Source organism: Protopterus annectens, chromosome 3.part0, assembly GCF_019279795.1.
Source record: "Protopterus annectens isolate FY-2018-M chromosome 3.part0, PAN1.0, whole genome shotgun sequence".
NCBI lineage: Eukaryota > Metazoa > Chordata > Ceratodontiformes > Protopteridae > Protopterus > Protopterus annectens.
In genome coordinates, this window is record NC_056731.1 from 480,282,736 (window position 1) to 480,301,188 (window position 18,453).

Consider the following 18,453-nt stretch of genomic DNA (forward strand, 5'->3'; position numbering starts at 1 on the left):
GAGATGGACTTTAAATTTGAGGAAATAGAAAGAAGGGTTTAGCCTGAGTATAAATAGAGTGGCTGATAGTGTGTGTGCACCATCATAGGTAGTAAGGTGTCATAACATGAATAGTAAAGATGTGAAAATGCAAAGGGATAATATGGTAGATAGAAAGGACTATGGAGTAGAAAGAGTTGAATGTAAAAGAAAAGATGTTAAAGGAGAAGGGAGGAAGATGAGGGGGAAAATAGATGAGAGTAGAAATGACTTGATGGAGAAACCAGGCAGAGTGGTCCCTTGTGGAGATGGAGAAAGATTAATATGTTAATAGAGTGCAGCCAGTTAGTGAAATGTTGAATATACTACAGTATGAAATTGTAAATAAAAGGAAGTGTTAGGAGAATGATTACGTGGGGTAAAGTGTATAATAATAAAAGGCTTGTGGGTATTATGTTTTCTGTCAATATTATGAAAGGAAGGGTAATACTGAAGAAGAACATGCTGAGGAGGCAGTGAATACTGTACATGGAGGAAAAGGAGAATAAAAGTACAGATTGTAAAGTTAGAACACTAGAGAATAATTAAGTGAGGAAGTAGAGTAGAACAAGTGTGAAGGGAATGTGACATGAGTGTAAAGGGTTTGGGTGAATGCTATCGAATAATGAGGTAGTAGCAGGAAATCTACTTAGATCAGAATTTTTTTATTCAGATAGATGGGGAAATGTTTTGAGACTGGGTAGAGGGGACAATTTTGCAAGCATAGTGACAGTCTTGTATACTATTGGCACTGAAAAATATTTTTTGCAGGCTGCAAATGCACCTCACAGAACAGAGTTAATTTTATGCAGAAAGATGGTATACTGAAGACTTTTGAGCCTGGGTAGAAGGGGAGATCTTGCAACCCTAGTGGCAGTCTTGTATACCATTTGCACCCTAAAATTAATTTTTATAACTTTAATCTCCTTTTAGATCTAATTGTTCTTGTATAATAAAAGATCTATAAAGTAAGCCTTTTGGCAAATCTTTTTTCAGTAGTCATAAACTACATTGTATCATTTATTTCTTATACTTGGTACCAATTCCCATTCTGAATGACTTAGTTTAAAATTATTCATTAGCATGTTCAAAGTTAACTGTTATTACAATCAAAGTAATCCAGCTAGAATATTATCATACTGTCTTTTAATGCATTCCTTTTTGTTATATTCATATTCATTATACATGTTTGCAAGTATTAGATATAGGTACATCACAAAAATCCCTTTCTTAAAGACAGGAAGTCTATGTAAGCATTTCCTAATACTTCTCAATGTTGTGATTATATAGTTAGAATTAATGTTTAGTGCACATTTCCACTCTGAATAAGAATTAAGAAACCACCACATGTTATCCCTTACAGTTTTCCGTGGGTTAATTCGGCATTTTCAGAAATTAGCAGATATATTTATGTATTCATTTCCAATGGGTTTTGCATGATTCATCATTCCATTAGACCAATGTTCTGTATGTTGATGCTGTTGCATGTGTCAGTATCAGGGAATCTAGTCTCTCCTCTGTTATATGTTCTAATATTATTAATGTGTACTATTTTCAGTTTACAGGGATGTCATAAAAATGAAAATATCATATCTATTCTTGTACTGACTCTTTATCTTGAGTTAATGTTAGTCTTTCCTAAAATATAAATTTTACCAACATCATCTTTATTAGTAACTTTACTTTAGTCGTAAGTAATTCTGTTTCTTAATTAGTTGATGTACTTTTTCTGTTATGCTATTAACATCCTTTGGTATACTAATTATATTCACTGAAACGTTAATTCCTAGGTATCTAATTTCCTATTTATTGAATTTAAATGCATTTTTTAATCAATGTTCATAGGTAGGTACTAGGCTATCGGCCCTGGGGCCTATATAAGCCAAGCCAAAAAGGTTCCCTGGCTTTTGTCACCCAAGAAAATTATTTTTCTGTGCCCCTGTCAAGCAGAGCCACAGAAGTGATCCCTGGATTTTCTATTTCCCATCCAGTCGTCAACATTTTTCTTAAAAGTCAGTGAGGAGCTTTGCTTGACATGAATGGGTAGTTTGTTCTAGAATATGGGAAGTCTCTGGGACAGGAATCTTTCCCTCCAGTATGTTCTGTTTATTGTGGTAACAAGGTTTAGGTCCCTGGAGCATGTGGTTTGGAGATATTGGGATTTCTTTAAGTGTAGCATGTCCAACAGCTCTGTGTTTGACATAGATATGTATGTTAGGCAGAGATCGTCTCTGAGTAGGCGATATGCGATGGAGTAGAGCTGGAGTTTTTGAGACGGTCTGTGTATGGCATCTGTTTGAGGCCGGTAATCCATTTAGTGAGGTATTTCTGTGGCCTTTCCAATTGTTGTAGGTGTCTTGTGAGATACATGCCAAATGGGGCATTGTACTCTATAATGGGTCTGATGAGGGATGAGTAGAGAGAGGACCCATGACCGAACCCAGTGGTACTTCACTCATCACTGGTCAGAAGTCGGACTTGGAGTCAGCTACTTTTACTGTGTGGGTTCTGTCAGTGAGCTAGTTTGCCACCCATCTTGTGTCATAGAGATTTATACCCAGTTTAGTGAGTTTATCTATAATTCCAGATTGGGGGATGGTATTGAAAGCCTTGGCAAGGTCAAGATAGGCTGTGCACTACCTTGCCCTTGTCTACGGTTCTAGTGACTGCTTCAAAGAAGTCAGTCAGGTTTAGTAGACATAATCTACCTTTTACAAACCCAAACTGAGTGGGGTCCAGGGTTTGGAGGTTACCTATGTCTTTGTTTATAAGATCCAAGGTGATATATTCCATGGCCTTGCAGACCAGGCTCATAAGGCTAATGGGGTGGTAGTTTCTGGGGTCCGTGGTGGCACCCCTTTTGTGGAGTGGGATAACTGTCGCTTTGTGCCATTCAGTAGGTACATAGCCTGAGGTGAGGCTATGATTGAACATGGCACTTTGTTGGGGTGCCAGTTCATTCTGTATTTCATGTAGTACACAGCCCGGGATGTTGTCTGGTCCCATGGATGCTGTGTTCTTGGCTTTGGAGTGTGTGGTCTTTACTTGTTCATCCATGATTACAGGGGCTTTGCATTCTTCCAGTATTAAGATGGGCCCTTTGGAGGGTGAGAGGGGGGGTAAAGTTGGCACTGAACCTATCTGCCAGGATGTTAGCACTATCGGTTGGTTCTGTATATTTAATGCCATTGTGCTCTAGCTCATTGCAGATCTGAGTGTTGCCATTGAGATTCTTGACATAGCTGTAGAATGCTTTGTGGTTGTCTTTGGAATCTGTGGCAATTTTATTTTCATAACTGGCTTTGGAGGATTTTATCAGGGATCTCAGCTTCTTGCTGAGGCTGACCAGGGAGTTCCTCCAATCTTGGGATTTTATTTTTTTTTGCAACAGCTTATTCCTTCTGTTGTAGAGTTTGTTTATGGCAGGGGGCCACCAGATTGGCTTCCTTTTTTTGGAGGATAGCATCTTGGTTCTGTTGGGGATGGCATGATCCATGCACTTGTGTATGTGCTTATACAGTGTATTTATGTAAGATTCAGCAATTGTACCTCTATTTTCCATCTGCGTGGGTGTTGTGAAGTTTGCCAGTTCTGTCTTAAGAAGCATGAAGTTGGCTTTGGAGTAGTTTTTGACAGTGGTTTCCTTAATGGGGGGTGGGGGTGGGATATGGATGTCTAGGGTGATTAGCTTGTGGTCGGATCTTAACAGCAAGGAGTTGACCTCTGGCATGGAAAACCGGTTACCCATATTGGTAATGACCAGGTCCAGGATACTGCTGCCCCTGGTGAGGGTGTGGACAAGCTGATCTAAGGCATTGGAATTTATGAATTCCAGAAAATGTTGAGCAAATGAGTTGGTACATGAGTAGTTTTCCCACTTGATGGTGGGGTAGTTGAAATCGCCCATAATTAAGGTATTGTGTTGTACCTTAATATTTTCCAGTATCTTAAGAAATGGAGTGGCAATCCTGGGGAATGGTGGGGGATCTGTAACAAGCTACAACCTGGATTGCAGTCTTGCCCAGTGTTAGTTGCACTTAGATAATTTTGGATGCATTATGTTGAGCAACTAGCCTGGAGGTGTGGATTTCCTTGATGAATATGGACACGCCTCCACCTTTAGTGTTTCGGTCCAGGTTAGGTAGCCAAAAGGTGTGGTATGAATTATAGCCTGGTAATGCATGGGTGCTCTCTGGAGCCTTGAACCAGGTCTCTGTCACTGCACAGATGTCGATGTTCTCCATTTTAAGGAGTGCCTCGAGGGAGTGCATTTTGAGGTTTAGACTTCTAGCATTGAGTAGCATTACCCTCAGAGTTTGCTTGCTTGTACTTGGTACGGTGGTGAATTTAGGATTTGAACCTTGCCTAAAAAAGGCACTATAGGGGTGGCAAGAGCCTTAGCCAGTATCCAGAATCCCAGGGGCGACAAGTGCAGGCCATCTCTGGCAAAGCATCGTGGTCTGTCGACCATGTCATCCCAGGAAGACAGATACTGGATCCCCTTAGAATGACACCAGAAGCTTAGCCAATTGTTGAAGTCAGTCATTTTGTCCTTGTATTGTGGTATCATTCTGGTCGATGGCAGGATGCTATTCAGGGCTAGGGTCATACCCTCCTGGGCTACAAGATCCGAGAGCTCCTCCATGTCTCTTTTCATGTAGTCCAGGGAGGTACGTCTCAGGTCATTCACACCAACATGGACAATGACAGAGTCGTATTTGTACTTGTTGTGGAGTGACCTGAGTGCATGCGTTATGTGGCGGATCCTGGCACCCGACAGGCAGCTGACAGTAACTTTCTCCTTGTTTAGCCCGGTGAGTGGGACATCAGTGTGCCTGACTATAGAGTCACTATGACTAGTGTGTTGGGTACATTGTTTTGCCTTATGGGCTGAGGTTGAGTGGTACACTGATTTTGTGGGCTACTTGTTATTTGGGTAGTGTTGGGGGGTGGTGGTTGTCTGTGTTTCAGCTTGGGAGGTCTCTGTTGCTTGGGCAGATATTTATTGAGAGCCTCCGAGAATGTGAGTGTGTACTTTGTGTTTCTATGTGTGGGTTTTGAAGGACTATGTGTTGTGGTACGGGTGTTAACCTTTTTCTCTTGACTGTCTAGTCCCATCTTGGCTGGAGAGAGCTTGGCTACCAGTTTGGCTATATAAGTGCATCTCTCACAGGTTGTAGTGTTGGGTGGTAGGAGGAGAGGGTTGTCAGTGTGCATGAGGCAATTGCTACATTGCCCCAAGATGCCCAGATTCATCAGATAGACAGGAGAAAACACAGGAAGCTGACCCATGGACATGCCTGGATAGGTGCTTATTTTATTGTATTTATTATGTAGTAATTTTTTGATATAGTAAAATTGTTCCGGTTTCCTCTTCATTGAATTTCATTTTGGAAATGTTTTGTGTTGTATTTTACTTGGATTGACTTATTTATACTCCTAACAGTCAAAAAGTGATGCAAGGAACTGTATTTTAGATTCGTATTCCTCGTTTTCTTTTAATTTAAAGCCTTCAGTTTCCTGACTTAAACTTACTAAATGTTCTATGATTAGAGCAAGCATTAGGAGTGGAAGTGAGCAGCCTTGTTTTAATCCCTTATTTAAATATAATACTTTTGATAGGACAGCTGTAAACTAAATGTAAGCTTTTGAATAACTGTTTATATTTATTGTTCAATTTATAAAGTCTTCAGGAGCAGAAATAAAAATTTCCAATTTACTTTATCAAACCCTTTTTTAGTTTCATTATAATTATTGTCAGTTTCTGTTTATTGGTATTTGTAGAGTGTACTATTGCAATTTATTATTTTGTGTTACTATATTAATTATAATCACATATGAGCTTTATTAATTGTATTATCCATGATGTCTTTTATCTATTTGTTGTAAGTGAAGAAAAGATTTTATAATGCGTATAAAACAATATGGGTCTATAAGAATAAATGCTTTATTTTAAAATATGTGAAAACAAGGCACACCTCCAAGTTGGCAATAACAGATTAATATTTTAAGACAATAAAAAAAAAACATTTTTACTCAATGCAATAATTCCTCCTTTCTGCACTTTTATTGTAACTTTGTGCAGTTGTTCTTATATTTTCATTGTATCCAAATCCCATTTTCTCGTTTTTTTTTTCATTTTGCTGTAAACACTAAAATTTTATTTTCCTCTCACATGAACTTGGAAAGAATCACACTTTTATCACTTATTTCACTCTTATTATTATACATAATATAGCCATCAATTTGTTTAGTGACATACTCCTTTAAATCATCCAGTTTGGTCGTATATGTTAGTGCTTTAGAAAATAATGCAGATTTTTTTTTATGTCCACTGTTGTAAAATTTATTGAAATTGGAATGACTCATAAAACCAATCTAGTTTTTAAGTTCGTATGATATCAGTTTTAGTCTGAGTCCCAAAAACATGTGAATAGTGTATAAAATATAGTGAGCCATTTTTGGTAAATTCTATTCTGTATGTCTAAGATTATGATAAAGTTTATCTCAGGCTATGATTGTAGGCTTTGTTTTTGTAGTCCTGTCACTGCTACTCATTATACAAATGAAATCTCCAGTTAATATCAAGCTTCCTCTGATTGCTTAATAATATTAATAATCACTCTTCACCACTTTAGCTGTAAATACCCAGTAGCCAGTAAATATTAGCCAAAGTATTAATTTCTTTTGGTTTTCACTATCTACTAAAAATAACTAAAAATAGCATACTTCTGTTATCTGTAATTTTATTTATTATTTTAAGCATTTTTGTGGGCTTTTCTTCACATTGTTGCTGTGTCTTTTTTTCTCTTTAAAAGAGGCCGATACAATTTCATATTTCTTACTCATCTTAAATTTAATACTAAATGTTGGTGAAACTCTAGTAAGTCCAGCAAAAACAAAAAACAATGGCATAGACCTTTAATGATGATTAATTGTAGAAAGTATAATGTCATAGGTAAGACTGTCATCTTTATTTATCATCTTTATTAATGACTTTTCCTCAGTTTTATTATCATGTTTTCCTGATAGGAACAAATATTTGAAAGGTGCATCAGATTTTGCAGTGTAGCAGATACCAGAAGCTAGCTCCTACAATTATATTAACTGCAGGCTGTTTGAAAGGTATGGTTGTTGATCTACAAACATCAGGTGTACAACTTGTTGTCCAAATACATATATTAACAGCAACTATGCACTCATTGCTGTTTCCTTACCTCAGCATTGACACTATAAATGGGCCACTAGCCTAGTAACATAACGATAAAAAAATGTAGTCATCCACAGTATTGCAATGGAAGTATTGCGCTTTCCAATTTGCTTTACAAAAAGGTGGGCATGCTTATATTTCATAGTTTATATTCTCATGTTTTTGTACTTTTATTTTGTTTGAAAAAAGGTCTCATGACTTACTAATGTGCCTTAACTCAGGAAAAAATGCTAATACTGTTATTTTCACTCTCCTGAATGTTAAGGAACTCATTACTGTAGAAGCATTTCCTTCAAATATTTCTGTTTTTTAGTACTTAGTCTTACCTAAAACATTATACATTCTACAAACCATATTATATATAGTCTATCATCTTTATTAGTAACTTTTTAATTCATTTAACTACTTATGACTTATTTAAATTTGGGGAACAATATAGACATTTAACTATTTTGTCATTTAAAGTAAAATGCATACATTTCTCCTGTCTTGTCAGTATTTGTATGTCCCACTATAATAAAATATTAATTTTGCATTGTAAATCAAATATCAGAATGAACATTTTGAGTGCATATTTTTTTGTTAAAGAATGTTGTTTTCAGTTTATTTCCTTTTTAATTACAAATATTTGTGTGCCCATTAAAAAGTCTGTGCCACTTGAGGAAACTTGCCTGGGATTTGGAGAAAGAAGATAGCGTTCATGTAAGGTGCCTGCCATGGGTAGGTCAGTTTGTGGTGATGGCAAAAGTGATTCAGAAGGAGCTTTAGACACTAAGGAAGGTTGTATGTTGGAAAATTTGAATGTTTCTGAATCACTTCTTTCTACTGCTCATTCTAAAAGTACATTGCAGCAGTAGCATCTTCTGGCCCATCCATCATGTTGTCTGTACCTCTCACCTGTGTAGGAATTGGTAGAACACCCATGAATTAGCTTCATATATTTCTTAAGCTTTTAGAGTTTCTGATTACTCGCCTGAGGCTTATAGAGTGGCATCAGTTCATTTCAGATGTTTGAGTTTCATACTTCTTGTTCAGAAAATACAAGTTGATGTAAATATGTTGTTCTATTATTTATTTATTTATTTTTTTATTTTACATTTGTTGACTGGGTTTGTCTGGCTGAGCTAATGGCCCTTTTTCAGTGGCGGCCCAGTGAGAAAGCTCCACAAAATTGACAATAAGACGTACATGAAAATATAATTATAAACAAAAGATTATCATTTATCAAAAAGAAAATATTATAAACAAAAACATTAGCTCTTTCTAGTTGGAAAATAGTAAAAGCATAACAGTTACGTACAGGAGTTTAAGTAGACATTTAAATTAAGGTATTTCAGAGGCAATATGCAGAGTTAGTGAATATAACCAGGTTAGTATAGTTGTGGAGGTAGTATCAGACTAAAAATATGCTGACACTTAGAAATAAGACTAATGAAGCCAGGCAGTGAGCTCTTTAGGAGAGAGAGTTATTTTATGGAGGGTGAGTACAGTGGCATGATCAGCAGCTTTTTAGTTGATCTTTGGTGGCAGATTTAAAGTCTTTGAGTTCTTTAAGTCATCTAATTTCCAATGGGAGTTTATTCCAAGAGATGGTAGAATTATAGCTGTAGAAGTTTTGGTCAATTTTGCTTTTGGGTTTATAGATTTGTAGTAAGTCCTAGTCTGAGCTATGGAGAGTTCTAGAAGGAGATTAGTGAAGACATGTTGGGACAGTAAGAAGGCTGGTACAGGACAGAGTGGGTAATCTGAAGCTGAAAGAGGAGAAGCAGGTGGGATAATTCTAGCCAGTTTAGTGGTTTTAAAGAGAGACAATGATGAGATCTATAGCTTTGATTTGCAGAAAGTGCCTACTTTGTTATAGATATTTTCTAGTTTAGTCAGGAGAGAGGTTTGGAGGTTTGTGAGTTTTTGAGAGCTGTACAATAGGCTAGGTCGGCAATACGCATGAGAGCAGGAGACTTTAGCTTTGTTAGATAGGAACTTTTTATTTCTGTATAAGAGGCCAAGTTTTTGGTGGGTCTTCTTAATGCAATTGTTAACATGCAAATCATATTTCAGTTGGTCATCTATTATGACCCCGTAGGAGTTTTGTGTTAGGTTCCACAATGATAGCTGTTTTATTTAGGGAATGGATAGCAAAAGTGGATTTAAAGTAGTCTGGGTTTTTGGGAAGAAAAAGTAAGTGTTTTTTTTTTTTAGGATTCAGAATTAGCTGGTAATTAGAAAGTCAGGTTTCAAAAGAGTTAAAGGATTTCTGAGTAATAGAATTTAAATCAGAGAGGGTGTCAGCAATGGTGATGACTGTATAATATTGGATGAGAGATGGCTGAGAGCAGGAGGTATGGAGTAGATTTGTAAAAATATTGAAGAGCAGAAATTTGATTAACTTTTTAAGTGAATTAAAGTAATCAGCCGCCATTATTTTTGGCTTTGTCCATGATTCCTAAGCAAAAAATGTTGAGAGATGCAGCAGATAGCCGTCACATACACACTTTCATACTCTCATACAATCACATGCACACACACACACACACACACACACACACAAACACACACACACACACAGCCTATACTCTCAGTCCCCTACCTAAGCCGCATCTGTGACTTCATACCCTTGCAGACATGCACACACAGACTGACACATACATTCTCACACTCACCCACCCACCCCTTCCCACTCCTATATCTTCATTGAACATTGCTGAGTTTATCTACATGGTGGCCTCATCCATTGACTTCAATGGGTGACTGCTGCATTTTGGATGAGTTAGTGTTCAGATAGCCATGGTAATTTATGCAGCTAAGTGATTCTCTGAATTGGTAACTGCAGTAAGTTGCATTACCAGCTCTACCAGATTGCCTCATAAGCGTGTATAATGGCTGCCAAGACCTCTCTCTGCAGTGACATTTCCACACATGGAAATTCACTGTGGGTGACAGTCTTTGAATCGGAAAGGGTTATTGTGAGGAGCTGGTCACTTGTGGTAGAATGTATTGCTCACAATAACCCTTTCTGAATTTTTTTTTTTACTTGTAGCTTCAGTCCAACTGTTCTTGTCAGAAGATCTCTGCAACAAAAAAAGGACCAGTCCATATTTCCACTATTTGAAACAACGCTGTTTATTTTACACTCTTTAAATCAAGAATTATTCTGTTTTTTACTCGGGCAATTACAGTATTAATTGTTGACTGAACTTGTTTAATGTACTTTTTTGTTTTTGTATCTATATGTAATTGTTATTAATATAAATTTTTCTAGGTCTGTTGCAGAAGCCACAGAGGTTGACTTGAATATGAGAGTAGGGCTACACACTGGGCGAGTGCTTTGTGGAGTTCTTGGTCTCCGCAAGTGGCAGTATGATGTTTGGTCAAATGATGTGACACTTGCCAATGTCATGGAAACTGGAGGTTTACCTGGGTAAGTATTCTATTTCTAAAATACTCTTTCCATTTAGTTCCTCTTTCAGTGTCTAATTGCATGTACAGCTGAGTAGGGAATGAACTAGGCTTGTTAACTTTCTCTAGAGTTTTGGACATCAGTTTGCAGCCACATGCCAATTAAAATAATTAGCATGGCCTCTCTCTCTCTTTTCATTACTCCTAAAGTAAATAACTCCCTTTCCCAAATTTTTTTTCTGAACAATGCTGTATAAAAGTCAGGATTAATGCATTGTCTGTTCCTGTTGAGTACTGCAGTTTCCACTAATGTATTTCTAAATATGCTTACTTACCCATACTCTACTGGTCATGACTGAATACTCGTACAGAGCTCACCAGTCTCAACTATCTCATTTTATTGTTTGGACAATGACAATGTATTTGTGTGGGTAATCATAGGTTCATAGGTAGGTACTAGGCTATCTGCCTGAAGGCACTTATAAGTCTAGCCAGAATGTGTTGGCTTTCGCCGCCACCTTAGATTAGTTCCCTGTGCCTCTATCCAGCAGAGCCACTGAAGTGATCCCTGGGGTAAACTTTCTGTTTCCCATCCACTCGTCAAGGTTTCTCTTGAAGTGTGTTAGCGAGGAGCTGTGCCTAATGTAGACTGGAATCTTGTTCCAAAGCATGGAAAGTCTCTGGGACAGGAATCTATCCCTCCAGCAAGTCCTATTTATTGTTGTGGTGAGATTTAGATCCCTAGAGTGTGGCTCGAGGGGATAAGGTTTTCTTTAGGTGGAGCATGTCCATCAATTCTGGGTTGGACATGGCCTTGTATGTCAGGCAGAGATCACCTCTGAGTAGGAGGTATGCAACCTAGTACAGCTGGAGTTTCTTCAGTTGAGCTGCATAGGGCATCTGTTTGAGGCCAGTGATCCTCTTAGTGAGGTACTTCTGTGGTCTTTCCAGCTGTTGCAGGTGTCTTGTAAGGTACATCCCAAATGGGGCATTGTACTCTATGATAGGTCTGATGAGTGATGAGTAGAGGGGCACAATGACCTCTTTTGATCTGGATGCGAACCATTTTGTGATTAGGTGGGCCACATAGAAGGATTTTCTAACCACTTTGGCAATATGATTATCAAAGGAGAGATTACTATCTACTTGGGTCCCCAGATCCCTTATTACGTCTTCTGTATTTAGGAGACTACCACCTATGTGGTAGTTTGTGGGTACTTTGTTTTTTCCAAAGGGGATGACTATGCAATTTTTGGCATTTAGCTTGAGGTCATGATTTTGACACCAGGTATCCGTCTCAGCGAGACCCTTTTGGAGAATGTCTGTGTCAGCCAGAGAGTCAGTTATAGCCCCTAGTTTGCAATCGTCTGTGAACTTGGTCAGCCATAGTCCTCCTGTGCTTGCCTGTACCTCTGAGAAGTATATGCCAAGCAGGAGGGGTCCTAGGGCTGAGTCCTGGGAAACGTCACTTGTAACTGGTTTAGAGTCGGACCTAGCTCCTGCAACTCTCACCATGTGGGTTCTGTCCATGAGCCAGTTGGCAACCCATCTTGTGACGTAGGGGTTTATGTTCAGGCTGGTGAGCTTGTCTATAATACCAAAATGGGGAATGGTGTTGAAGGCCTTTGCAAGGTCTAGGTAGGCTGTGTGTACCACCTTTCCCTTGTCTATAGCCTTGGTAACTGCTCAAAGAAGTCCACTAGGTTTAGGAGGCATGATTTGCCCTTAACGAAGCCAAACTGGGTAGGGTCCTGTGTTTGGAGGTTCCTAATGTCTCTGTTAATGAGTTCCATGATGATGCGCTCAGTAGCCTTGCAGACCAAGCTAGTTAGGCTTATAGGGCGATAGTTCCCTGGGTCTGTTGTGGCTCCATCTTTGTGGAGCGGAATAACCGTTGTTGTGCGCCACTCTGTGGGTATTTAGCCTGTGGAGAGGCTGAGTTTGAACAGTTTGTTTAGGTGAGGGGATAGTTCGTCTTTGAGATCGTGCAGGATGCAGCCTGGGATACCATCCGCCACTAATGCTGTGTTTTTGGCTTTGGAGAGGGATGTTTTAACCTGAGTATCTGTGATTTCAGGGGCTGTACATTCTTCTGGTATGGTTATGGACCCTTTTGGGGGTGAGAGGGGGGTAAAGTTTGCACTGAACCTGTCTGCCAGGATGTTGGCGATATTGGCCAGTTCAGAGTATTTTGTGCCATTCTGAGCATTGCCACTTAAATTCTTGACATAGCTAAAGAATGCCTTGTGGCACTTAAATTCTTGACATAGCTAAAGAATGCCTTGTGGTTATATTTGGAGTCCTTGGCAATTTTTCTTTCTAAGCTAGCCTTGGATGATTTTATGCGGGATCGTAGTTTCTTGCTGATACTGATCAGGGATGTCTTCCCTTCTTGGGATTTTACTCTTTTCTGTACTAGTTTCCTCCTTCTATTGTATAGCTTGTTTATGGCAGGGGTCCACCAGACTGATTTCCTTTTCTTGGAGGAGTGAGTCTTGGTTTTCCTTGGGATAGCATGATCCATGCATTCTTGTATGTGCCTGTAGAATGCATTAGTAAAGGATTTTGCAGCTTGGACAGCGTTATCCTTTAGTATGGGGGCTTTGAAACTTTCCACCTCGGTCTTGAGTAATGTGAGATTTGCTTTTGAAAAGTTTTTCAAGGTGGTTTCCTTGACCGGGGGTGGGGGCAGAATATGGATATCCAGAGTGATTTGTTTATGGTCAGATCTAACCAGTGAGGGGTTGACCTCCGATATGGAACACTGGTCGACCATGTTGGTGATGACCAGGTGCAGTATGTTGTCACCTCTGGTGGGAGTGTTGACCAGTTGATCCCGGGCATTTTGAGTTTATAAATTCTAGAAAATGTTAGTCAAGGGAGTTAGTACTTGAGTAGTTCTCCCAGTTAATGTTTGGGTAATTGAAATCACCCAATATTAGGGTGTTTGGTAGGACCTTTATGTTTCCCAGTGTTTCCAGAAATGCGGAATGGGGGTCCTGGGACATGGTGGGTGATCTGTAGCAAGCTACAATTTGAATTGCAGTTTTGCCCATTGTTAGTTGCACGTGGATGATTTTTGAAGCATTGTGCTGTGCCACTAACCTGGAGGTGTGAGTATCCTTGATGAATATGGAAACGCCCCCGCCTTTTGTATTTTGGCCCAGATTCTGTGGCCAAAATGTATGGTATGAGTTGTAGCCTGGTAGTGCTGGGGTGCTCCCTGGAGCCTTAAACCAGGTTTCTGTTACTGCACATATATCAGTGTTCTCCATACTTATGAGTGCCTCAAGTGTGTGCATTTTGAGGTTTAGACTTCTGGCATTGAGTAGCATTACCCTCAGTTTTTTGTTACTTGTGCTATTTACGGCGGTGTGTTTGTCTTTTGAGCCTTGCCTAAAAAAGGCACTATGGGAGTGGCAAGAGTCTTGGCCAGTATTTGAAAGCCTAAGGGTGACAGGTGCAAGCTGTCTCTAGCAAAGCAGCATGGCTTGTCATCCCAGGTGGACAGACACTGGATCCCGTTTGAATGACACCAGAAACTTAGCCAATTGTTGAAATTGATAATTTTTTCTTTATACCATGGTATTATTCTTGGTGAGGGCAGGATGCTACTCAGGGTCAGGGTCATACCGGCTTGGGCTACGTGATCAGAGAGCTCTTCCATATCTCTTTTCTTGTAGTCCAGGGAGGTATGGCTCAGGTCATTCACACCAACATGGACAATGACAGAGTCATATTTGTACTTGTTCTGGAGTGACATGAGTGCTTGTGTTATGTGGCAGATCCTGGCACCCGACAGGCAGCTAACAGTAACCTTCTCCTTGTTCAGCCTAGTGAGTGGGACGTCAGTGTGCCTGACTATAGAGTCACCTATTACTGGTGTGTTGGTTATATTTTTTTGCCTTAAGGGCTGTGATTGCATGGCACACTGGTTTTGTGAAGTATGTGTTTCATGGTTTGTGTTGGGGGTGGAGGTTGCTTGGATGTCTGCTTTGGAGATCTCTGTTGCTTTTGCAGATTTTTATTTAGAGCCTCCTAGTATGTTTTTATGTATTTATGTGTGGTTTTTGCCGGTGCTGGTTTAATGGGTCTATGTGAGACTGGTGGTGTAATGCAAGTATTTCTCTTCTCCTCTTGACTGTCTGATCCAATCTTGGGTTGAGAGAGCTTAGCCTCCAGTTTGGCTGGCATCTCTCGCATGTATTAGTGTTTGTGGTAGGAGGAGAGGGTTATCTGTGTACATGAGGCAGTTGTAACATTGCCTCAAAATGCCCAGTTGGACTGGAGAGTACCCCTGAAACTGCCCTTTGGACATGCCTGGATAGGTACAGTGAACTGTTTTACTGATTGGCTGATAAGGTCGAATTGAGAGCCTTGTCCTTCTGTACAGTATAGGGGGGTCTAGTGCTAGGTTTTATAAGTGCTTGCTATGAGTTTTAAGCAAGTGCCGGGCTGAGAAATGAATGGCTTGAGTGCTTAAGTTGAAAGTTTGTCTAGTTCCAAGGGAAAAATTGATGAGGAGACTTTGTGGAGCCAGGAATAGTTGTACTCCAGCTAACCGGCACTGCCCGGCGCAAAACTGGGCAAATGTGGTTTTTATAGGAGGGAAATGAAAGAGATAGAAATTAGCCCAAAATGGCCAATAAACTACTAATTTCTGGGCTGAAACCACTCCTCCAGGGACAGAGAGGCTGCTCAAAGCTCCCCTCTCTCACAGGTGAACAGAGAAACTTCCTTCTATCCAAGTAAGGTATGGGCAAACAGAGACTTGTAACACAGCCCGGAATTCAGCACTAACCTGAAAACTGGACTATACTAGCTTAGAAAGGTGGGAAACAAGTATTTTTTTTTTTTTCAGAAAATAAAGCAGATACAGTCAAACACTTTTAATGCACAGAAACGGATACTTATTGTTATATATCTCAGATCAGAGTTTAGTCAATGACCCTAGTAATAAAGTAGGAAGAAACACAAATACAGTAAAAGCAGATGAATAAAGTGCAATTTATATATATATATATATATATATATATATATATATATATATATATGTGTGTGTGTGTGTGTGTGTGTAAAAGAGTAGGAAACGAACAAACTGATTTAAACAAGTTACCCAACTAACAAGAAAAATCAGGCTACTACCAAGCAGTAATAAATGCAGTAGAATAAATAAAATTGAGTACTTTTAAGAAGAGGCAAAAGCAAAATAAAGTAGGAGGAAACACAAATACAGTAAACGCAGATGAATAAAGTACAATTTTTTTTTGTTTTGTTAGTAAAGTGCAAGGAGAGAGGAAGGAAGAACCTAAGTGAGTTGGCCTTTTCAAATCTTCTCTCTGTATTAAGTAGAGTGAACACTAGACTCAGAATATTATCTCACTGTACTCAGTTAAGTGAGCAAATGAGATGGACCCAGGTGGAGTGTTCAAATACAGACTTACAGGAGGTGTGGTCATTTCCAGAGCCACCAACACTAACACCAAGACAAGGACAAGAAGGGTGGGTGGGGAACTAACAGCACACACTATTCAGTGAAACACACAATTAGGTAACAGGAAAAAAATTAAACAGTACTTTTAAAACTGCAAGTTTGTACTTAACAGAAGACTAAAATACTGTACTGCAAGTTTGCACTTAGCTTCAGCTTCTAATGCAGGTGATTCTAGCCAACCAGTTCACTCAAAAATTGAGCATCTGTTATTCTTGCTAATGCACTTTATCTGTTGTCTTCTGATGTACTGTTTCTGCCAAGTAACACCACTGAGGAGTCTTCTGGTTCTCTCTCCTAATACCTGCTTGTCACAGAATAATATACTCACCATTGCATAAGCAACCAGAAGATGATGATACACTAGGGGCATTATTCTTACGATTATTAAAGCCTGGTTGATTGTAGTCAATTATTCCATAATTCTATGGAATGATATGTCCCTCTGTTTGCTGACACTGATTCTGCTTTCCTGCCTTCTGCTATTGTTAGCCTGAGCCTTATTTTCAGCTGAAAAGAGGCAGATTGGATACAAATTGTAGTTATTTATGGAGATCCTTAAAAACAATAAAAAAGAGACTGTAATCTGTGAAACTTGCTTTTGTGAACATGGTAATTGGTAATATTCCTTCTAAATGAGATAATAAGCTCATCGTCTCCAGAATTTCAGTCTAACAGTCTGGAATAAGTGCAGGATAAACCTCGATAAACAAGCCACCCTGGTGGAATCCCAACTTCAGTAGGTTGTATAACAAAAGGAAGAAAAATATTGGTGGAAAATTTTGGAAGTGCAGTGCCCAACAAGGTAAAAACTTCATCAGTCTAAGCAAGCAACTCTGGGAGCTACTCAGGTCTATCAAATCACAAGACATTTTTCAGTTACATCTGCAATCTCAAATGCAGTATACAGTAGTGTGACAAACTAATTGTAAGTGGAGGCACATGTACTGAGCCAGAAGACACAGCAAATCTACTGGCAGACAAAACCTTTGCTCCAGTTGTACACCCCCCCCCCGACACCCCTCATTAAATACCTTCAACCAATACCCCCCCCCCAACTATCAATAAGGAACAGGTCCTCTATGCACTCTCAAAGGCTAAGAATACCGCATTGATGGGCACCAGTAATATTCCAGAATGCCTCCTTAATAGCATGAAAGATGGCCTATCAGGACCAATAGAATCATTGTTTAACCATAGCTTCCAGACAGGTTTCATGTCAAGTGAATGGAGGACTGTCATCCTTCTGCACAAGAGTGTGCCATCTACAGACTGTAATAACTATAGACCCATAAGTCTAACAAGTCTTATAAGGAAAGCCATGGAAATAGTTATAATGGAAATGATAAAAAATGACATAGGAAACCTTCTGATATTAGATCCAACCCTGTTTTAGTTTCTTCAGGGCAGGTAATGCCTCCTCAATGTGCTGGACTTCAAGAAGATTGCCAAAGCAAAAGACAAGGGTAAAACAGTCGTACTATCTACCTTGACCTGGCCAAAGCGTTTGAAACAATATCCCACATGGGCATTGTTGACAAACTCATGAAATTGGATAACAACACCTATCTCAGCCACTGGATAGACAGCTGGCTCAAGTATGGGACCCAAGAAGTTAAGATAGGAGGGTCTACCTCCATAAAATGGCCAGTTATTAGTGGTGTTCTCAAAGCTCTGTCCTGGGGCTACTCCTTTTTTGGCATCTACTTCTCTGAAGTCAAAGCCAACATCAAGGGCCATGTTTGCAGACAGTTGCAACTAGGCAGAGTTCTAGAATCCCTGAATGACACAAATACTGTCAAAGAATGCCTGACACAGACCATTAACTGGTGCCAGAGCCATGGTCCACACCTCAGTGCCATGAAATGACTAGTAGCATCCTTTGGTAAGACTGCTACCCCTAGAAGCTACCGCATTGATAATATGTCCCTAAGAGCAGACCTCCCTAACATGTCAGGGATTTGATAAAGGATGTAGACAGTAACCAGGCCTTTGACCATCATGTGTCTACAGTAATAAGGGAAATAAGGGTGTGGCATCTAGATCCAAGGCAGTCATTGTTCTGCTGTACTCTGCCCTCATTAGACCAGTCATTGAGTACAGTGCCCTCTTCGATATGTACATAATCAGGCATATGCAACAACTGGAGTGTCCACAGAGGTTTCTTATGAAAAGAATACTGGGTATAATCATTTTGTCATTCCTGGACCATCTCAAAGCCCTGCTGCTATACTCTCTCTTCTATGGACTTCTGAGAGGTGATCTAGGGCATACCTAGAAAGCATTCTTTTATCTTGCTCTAATGGACATGTTGCACATCTGCAAAACAAATAAAACC

General features: G+C 39.5%; 1 protein-coding gene across 1 annotated transcript in view; it reads left to right on the top strand.

The window, feature by feature from the left end:
• ADCY1 (adenylate cyclase 1) overlaps nucleotides 1-18,453 on the top strand; it is a 1,911,278-nt gene that overhangs the window by 866,023 nt on the left and 1,026,802 nt on the right. Inside the window, exon 7 of the mRNA XM_044065602.1 lies at nucleotides 10,488-10,646. Within this exon, the coding sequence (XP_043921537.1) occupies nucleotides 10,488-10,646 (159 nt within the window). The remainder of the gene's footprint in view (nucleotides 1-10,487; nucleotides 10,647-18,453) is intronic.